Genomic DNA, 8,278 nt, shown 5'->3' with positions numbered 1-8,278 from the left:
ACTTATCTTTTTCTACAGTCCAGTGTTGTTGGGAAATGTTTATCATTTGCTGTCTTCCTTTGATGAAATATCAGACTTAAGAAGAAGAATGGCTTTTTCAGGCTTCTTAAAATGTCTTTTAAATGTTGTATTCTCCAAAAAAAACACAACAACAAGTCACCATCACTAAAGATATTTTTGTCTTTCAATGAAAGCAGTCCAGGCTACTTGGATGAGACAGCAATTGAGTGCATTTCTTATTAATCTGGGCTCCTTTCTTAATTCTTTTTTGCTAATATGTAAACAGATTACCTGGTAAAACATATACCTGATACACTACTTCTCTGTCCTCACTTCACCCCCCCCCCTGGTCTAATAGCCTGCACGGCTGCTAGCTAACCCTCTGCATGCTGCTCCTCCAGGCTGCTTCCTGAACGGGCTGACTTGCTCCTCTTTGCTTGCTCTCTGTCTCTCTGTGATTCGACTGCTCCCTCTCTCCTTTCAGGTTCTGGTGGCTCTTTTAACATGTCAAACTCGGGGGACTTGTTCATGAGCGTGCAGTCTCTCAATGGGGACTCGTACCAGGGGGCTCAGGTGGGAGCCAACGTGCAGTCGCAGGTAGGGCCCCAAAGCAGAACAGAAGGTGATACAGGGGCGGATCGAGTACTGATCTTTGTAACGCCAGACTCGTCATGCACAGGTTTTAGATGAATTAACTAGTAACTAGGGTAATTTCACCCTCGTAGTATCAGGAAGTTGGTCATCTGATAATGCTTAAATTAATTTATATTAGCTTAAAAGAACTGCAGAAATGTGACAGTGCATATACAGCCAAACCAGCCAATTACAAGGAAGCTAGCAAGATGGACTGCATTGATTCAACCTCAAAAAGCCACGCCCACTGGAGGGGAAACGATTCAGTTGATGCTACACTTTTGTGTTTTAGCATTCAGTATTTAATTAGCAGTTACAAAGCTAAGGTTAGATATCTTTTAGTCAACTATGTTTATCACCAACTATGCTTTCTGAGTCATCCACATTCCACTATAATGGAAGTTATGCAACTGTTATTCTCATTTCAAACTCCATTTTTTGTTATTCTTAGAATAGCTTTGCATGAACCACAACATCATCATCTGTATTTACCTTATGCTAGGAGTTGTGCAGCCTTTTAGTTTAAGCTTTGTCTGAAACAATTCAGTTTAGCTCCCTCCCTTGCAATTTCCTCCTGATTGGCCACTTTTATAAATAGGTCTGAACAGCAGTGGGTGGAGCCTCTGTGTTCACGTTATGATCATATTAAGAGTATCCCCTCTCAGTGAGAACATCCCGAGCCAAGACTAGAAAAGCATCTGAAATGTTTGCCATATTTAATACAAGCAGAAAGTAAGGAAATGCATAACAAGTAGCTTTTAACTTACAGAAATATAGGTGTAAAACTGACATTTTGATATTTGACTTATTAATAACAAATAATGACTCTCATTAATAATAATTAAGCACAGTCCTGCCTGAAATAGTCAAACTGATGTGGGTTATACCTGTTGGTACTGTTTTCCATCACCCTGGTGCTTTTGGGAATTTTGATTTTTTTTTTTTTTTTCTTCTAACAGATGAAACTCACATGGAGGCTTCTAATAACTTGTTTCCCCTCTGATGTGGGCGGGACTTAATTGCCCTCTACCTCTGTGCACTTACTTGTACTCATACACTACTTGTTAACAAAATAAGATTCAGACCCTTTTTCTATAGTGGGACTTGGATAGCATTTGTGGGACTAATAGGGGACCTTTTATTTGTCATGTTTTAATGATTTCTGCTTTGACTGGCACATGCTGTTAATGACGAATCTTCTTAATCTAAATATCGTTAATCTTGCTGGCATAAGAGCATGTGTTCAACTTATTTTCTAATAAACTTCCTTTTTACCCTTGTCATGCACACCCCCTCCAAAAGAAAACACCCAGCTGCTTACTTTTACCTTGATGGAAAAGAGTCATTAATACCCCAGTCTCAAGGGCAGAAGATTTGTCATCCTGTATTCATCCTACAAACAGTTTGATTTCAGCTGGCAAAAACCAAACATCTCTTTATCCTGAATTCCCTTTTTGTTTTGGACTTTGTTGTCTCCAAGGACATACTTGCAGCAGTGTACTCTTGTTGTCTCTCTTGTTGTCTTGTCATCTCTCTCTTTTCTCTTGTGCTTCTCTTGTGTTGACTCTGACCTTGCTTTGTCTGCTCTTTCTGAATGTTTCAGGTGGATACCCTTCGCCATGTTATCAGTCAGACAGGCGGATACAGTGAAGGACTCACAGCCAACCAGATGTACAGTCCGCAGGGCATCAATGTAAGCTTTCCTTTTTTTCCCCTTTGTTTTTCCTTTCTCTCCCTACCAATTATTTCAAAGCCATAGGGCTCAGAATGCCACTTAGTAGGACTTGTCTCCACTCCATGGTCACCTAGTTGATTGCTTCTCTAGCACTCGTGCCACAGGCAGCACGGTACCCACCGTACGCAGGCGTGGTGCTGGCCACACACATGCAGAGCCGCCTTCTGAGCCTGTCATGTTCAATCAGGCCTGGAGTAGCACCTGCAGCCACGTATGGTCAGCCGTGAGAGAGCCGCACAAACAGGTGACACCTCTTTGCTCTGGACTTCAGCTCCCTCTGACCACCTGACCCGTGATTAGCTGCCCCAAGGCCAGAAGCTCCCGTTAATGCCCCACAGGAGACATCAGCACCGTCCCGCTAAAAATAAAACCTCACGCTCCTGGAAACGACTCCTCATGTGCCATAGGGGTTTGTCCCCGACGTGTTTGTCTTATTTTTCTGCAGAGTTTGGGTTTAGATGTGGGGGTATGAGGGGTGGGGTGGGGGTTGCTAGCTGGCGGCGGCAAACAGTAGGGAAATTCACAGCGACAAGCCGTGTCGTAAAGGGGAAAATCGATAAGACAGACACAAGGAGAGCAGAGTGTGGACTTGGGACAGCAATCCAAGCGCATTGCTCAGATCATGTTCCTGCCACACTAATGGCCCTGACAGCGAGCCGCGCTGAGGACGAGGACGGTCACAGCCGCGGCTGGGTTCCTCCGCTGTCGTCGTCGTGCCTCACTGGCCATATGATAATCAGATGAAATGTCTCCCGTATAAAAACATGTATGTGTATTCAAATAGGCTTCCTGGCTGCTCCGAGCGCATCCCACAGCTAGCTGTGCTAACCCTGAGAGGACGCTAACGTATTCAGGCCCTGTTCTTTCTCAGTCCTTTGACCTCACAGATACGGTTCTCCTTGGACGCCTGCTTGCTCTACCACATCTTACACTGCCACAGTATGCTGTGTTATTCACTTTTATACCCTGTAAAGAAGCTCTGCAATGCATAATGTAGGAGCAGGATATCTGTCTGGCAGCCTGTTTGCCTGTGATTTATGTTGCTAAGGCTGGTAAATTAGGAATCTCTGCTCTTCACTTGCCTGTTTTTTCTCCAATCCATGCACGACAGTTTAGTTTGATATAATATTTTAGCAGATAATAGTAAGTTATGACAAAGCTGTCTTTTGTAGAAAACTAGATTTTTTCCACTGAGGTATCTCAACCTCTTTTGGCCTTTATTTTGCAGAATTCAGGGCATAGAAGCACTTTTGTTGTAATGTACAATTTACAAAATACATCATAAGTGGTTTTTGGTTTTTCTTTGCATAAAAGTTATATATATATATATATATATATATATATATATATATATATATATATATATATATATATATATATATATCGAATATGGCAACGCTTTTATAACTTCGTTGTTAATTAAATGCAGGAACGACCTGTATCCCGAAAAAAAAAAAACAGTTTTAGAGACATGTCAAGACAGACTTTAATGAATCTTGTGTCTAATACAAAAAAGCCTGCTGGATAATGACTGCTGCGGGTGATTACATTATACAATCTGACCCCTCCACTTTTGATTACACATTACAAGCTGTGAAATGAAAGGCTGTCGAGGACCATTTCCAATTTTTCTGATGGTTTTAAATTCGCTATTAACACCCTAAATGCTCTTTAACAGGCCTGTCTGTGGCGGTGAAAAGGACCTCCAGAGTTCTTATTGTATGTTAATTCCTACTGTCAGCATCGTAATTAGTGCATGTTTTGTTTCAGACGCCCTTCCATACAATTTACATATATTCATATTGTTTAAAATGACAGCAGCAGGAATTTATTTCAAGACAAAATCTTGCACAAGTTGACTTTTCCTCTCTTTATTGTTGTCATTGCTTAAATGAGTGAGTGTGCAGTGTATGATGGGGTAATTCTGTTTCTGCTCAGCTGGAAACGGCAGTATGTTTTTTTATGTCAGTCTTATTCTGAATTATTAGCTGTAATGTGAGCCGTGTTAGCTTTTCCGCCAATCCAGGAGGCAGTTTGACTTAAGGCTGTGTTTGACTGCGTAGTTCAAAGTATCCCAGCGTTGGTGCACTATCTTGCCCTCAGGACTTCTATTCGTTTTTTTTATCTCAGTGTGTTTGAGCTGCATCGAGTAATGAACAGAAGAGCAACACACTCACGCCCCACTTCTGGTTCTCTCTGATTCTTTTCCCCTTTCAGGCAAACGGCGGCTGGCAGGATGCTCCAACCCCCTCATCAGTGACATCACCTACAGAAGGACCTGGAAGCGTTCACTCCGATACCTCCAACTGATCCTCCACCCACCTGCTTCCTCTTGATTCCCACTTTCCTCGATCCACCACAACTCTCCCTTCCAAAACTTATACCCTGACCCCCTTTTTTTGGGACTGGATGGGAAACGGCGCGGCACAGTCGGGGTCTGGAGATGACGTTTTCACCATTACGGATAAAACTGTTCACTTTTCCTATCTGGACCACCGCGGCACCGTTAGCAGCCTGCGTAGGGGACTCATATTCACACCACACAGTTTGTACAGTTTCCACTTGATGTCCATGTTGCCTCTTTGTATTTCTCTTTACAGTATATATTCACACAGTAGGCTCACAGCAGCGTATTGGCCCACATCTTGTAAATTGAGATGCTTTCACACTACCTCTATTCGAAATAATAACATAGCAAACAAAATTTAAACGGCTTCGGTTTTACAAAGTTTCGTATTTTTACAAATTTATCACACACCACATCGAGCCCTATCGTTACACGTCTGTTTTCAATACCAGATTACTTTTCTTTTTTTTACCTATGGTGCCAAAGTTCAGCTCTGGAGGTGAATTTTGAAAACATTGTTATCTCATGTCCTTAAATTTCTCATGCCATACATTGTGACATATTATTATTATTATGTTAGTCCATTTATATTAGTAAGCTGATATCCAAGTATTCAGCCTCGGTTTGTATTGTTTGTATTCAGAACTTCTACAGCAGACACTGACATTTAAGACCTTTTATTGCTTTGTGCCATAGTAGCTACGTTTCAGCTAACACGCGGTACAACAATGCAGAGACTTTACAATCTTAAAGCGAGAAATTAAGGAATTGAGCTCAAAGACGTATATATTAAAGCACAATAACATCTACTGATTAAAGTCAAAGGGGAGCATTTGTAAATGTGAAAAAAAAGAAAAACTGTTCAAATCTAACAGTGAGACAAACGGATCCAAATACTGCTGGTAACCAAACAGTAATTCAGTTTTTAAGGTATCATGTCATCAGGATTGAACACATCGCATGTCCTTTCTCATTCATGTATGGAATCACATTTGTGCCAAAAGTCTGAGCACGAGATGAATCATTTTGAGAACAGAAGATTTTTGGTTTTGCTCAACTTATTCTTTTCCAATAAATAAATTGGAAAAGTCAATAAAAATGTGCAAAATTTGATAAAAATAAATAATCGTTTCCTATTAAAGTTTGTAAAACTGGAACATGCTAAAAAATGTAATAGATATGTCTCTGCAATATTCATTTTTTTTTTCTGTTCAAAATGTCTCACTGAATCCTCAGGATTTAGTCACAAATCTAATCGGCATGTGTTCATCTTGATCTGCCTGACCTGTTTTGTAACCTCTGATAACATCAGAGAGAACGTCTGACGTTAGAAAGTAATTATATTCTCACTTATTCACTTTTTTCTTTGTTTAAAATGACACTACACTCATGAACATGATGCCAATCTGAAATGTGAAATTAAATTTGTGACCTTTGTCGTATGTACAGTACAATGTATACATGATTACAATAGTCCTCATGAGCATTTACATACTTTGATACCAAAAAAAGGCAGAATTTTATCCTCCTCATTGGGATCAGCTTTATCGAGGGTTTTCTTTTTCCTGTTTTTGAATGATTTTAGTATCTGCAGTGCTAGTGAGCATCTCATTATGCTCCAGTACTCTGTATCCAAAGCCAAAAAAATGCACTTGGAATACAGTAGTGTTTATATAAATTCAAATGAAAACAAATACCCTGATGGCACACAAATCCAGAAGATGTTTGGATATATTTTTATGTGTCTCCATTTTGCAAATAAGTCATCTTTTTTGTTTCACTTGATATTCTTTTGACTGTTTTTCTTTTTATGCTACCATTATGTGTGAATTGCCCAAGAATGCTCTATATACAGTATGTAGATATGCGCCTTTACTCTTTTTTTGCATCTTTGAATTTGGACAGTAGCTATTTTAACGCAGCCTCTTTGAGTTCCTGTTGGATTTACGGTGAAATCCTTCTTATTCTTTTGTACTCATGTCACATGTTACAACCCTGCGTCCAAAATGGCTACTGTCCCATTAAAGGTGACGTGAAAAGTTAGCGTTAACATTGCCCTCTCTTTGGCTTTTATTTTAGCTGAACTGAACCCTGAGAGAAAATTCAGTCCCGAGATCCCAAACAGCCACAAAACAGCCTGAAAACCACAGGTATTTTTTTAACAGTATTTATTACACACGTATGAAATCATGGATGTCTCAGAGCTTGGGCGTTGAGATCTACGACGGCGTGATGGCAACAGACAAACTCATTTGAATGACTCAGAGCGGCTCCCCTCTCGACTCACCTGCTCAGTATTACAGCCGAGGGGGCGAGCACCATTGAAATGATGCACAGAACCTGCCTCAGTCGTGTCTTTGGAAGTCATTGGAGTGAACTGACAGCGGCGGCCATGCAAGGCAAACACGAGGATTGTTTTTGCACCCCTCAAAAAAAGGCTTAACTCTACTTTTCACATTGCCTGTCAAATATTATCGAAGCTTCATGTAATGATGCTTTTTAGTTTTTGAATATAAAAGGAAAAGAGACATGAAAAGAAAGATGACCAATTTGTAAAACATGAAATGTTTTATTTGTTGCATGTCTTTTTGTTCTTCAATAAAATAACGTACTGCAGTGTTTTGAATGTTAACTTCTTTTTTATAAGGATTTCAGAGTGAAATCGTGGAGCCTTTTTCTTGACAGGTTTTAACTTTTAAGATCTCTGCGTATGTAAAAAGGTATCAAATGGAAAACTATTGTCTTTTTAATTCCGATTCAAAACTTGTTTTCTGTGGAGAAAAATAGCTGAAAGGTGTAGGTTTTATGGTCTCTTAATTTGTACTGGCAATGCGTATCCCAAATAAATAGTTTCTTTTGTTGCATAAACGGAGGTTTTGTCATTTTTCTGGTGAAGTTTTGTTTGCTCTTTGTGCTTTTCTCCACCACAAACTTGAGCGTGGTGTTTCCAGCAGACTTTTGTAACAGGGTCAGGGTCAGAAGTCACTGTAGGATACAAGTTAACACATTGTAGACTTGTCAGTCCAACACCTCTGGATAGCATTGCACGTCTCACTTCCAACTAGGCTGTGGCATGGAGGCATTTTATCACCACTAACATAGCACCGGAGCTTGGCCTGAGCTGCCGAGGGTGTGAAGGGGACATTTTCACAGTTTTCACAGTGAGTGAAAGCTGTGTGCTCCCGGCAGACAGACACCTCCTCTATCCCCCGCCACCCTTCCCCACACCCAGCGCTCCCTCTGAGGCATGGTTAATGTGCGTTCCCTGAAAGAGGCGGAATCCACACTTATCTCTCTCTTCCAGATAAACCAGACAGGATGTCTGATTCTGCTTCTTCAATTCATCCCTCCTCTGGAAAAAAAAATAAAAAGAAGGAAGGGGCTGAAACATGAAATTGTGGATTAGGAAGAGGTTCCCAGGAGCATCCAAAATCAGGGAGCGTGACAGAGACTGTGGGAGTGACATATGCAAACATGATCAAGTGTAATTACATGGAGAGGCCTCCTTATTTCTATCAAAGGGTTTCTTTTAGCCAGTGTTTCAGGAATGAAAGGCAAAAAGT

At 40.6% G+C, this 8,278-nt stretch overlaps 1 protein-coding gene across 3 annotated transcripts in view; it reads left to right on the top strand.

Annotated features, from left to right (window-relative positions):
• Positions 1 to 7,583, top strand: part of LOC120738665 (pre-B-cell leukemia transcription factor 1) — a 63,548-nt gene extending 55,965 nt beyond the window's left edge. For 2 of the 3 annotated variants that reach the window (XM_040040027.1, XM_040040026.1), the window contains exons 7-9: positions 485 to 597; positions 2,237 to 2,326; positions 4,586 to 7,583. In XM_040040027.1, coding sequence (XP_039895961.1) covers positions 485 to 597; positions 2,237 to 2,326; positions 4,586 to 4,678 — 296 coding nt within the window. In that variant the 3' untranslated portion in view covers positions 4,679 to 7,583. The remainder of the gene's footprint in view (positions 1 to 484; positions 598 to 2,236; positions 2,327 to 4,585) is intronic. The other variant, XM_040040028.1, reaches the window with a different exon arrangement.
• Positions 7,584 to 8,278: the final 695 nt, after the last annotated feature.

Source organism: Simochromis diagramma, unplaced genomic scaffold (assembly GCF_900408965.1).
Source record: "Simochromis diagramma unplaced genomic scaffold, fSimDia1.1 OVJJ01000026.1, whole genome shotgun sequence".
NCBI lineage: Eukaryota > Metazoa > Chordata > Actinopteri > Cichliformes > Cichlidae > Simochromis > Simochromis diagramma.
This window is presented reverse-complemented; position numbering and strand designations above follow the sequence as displayed.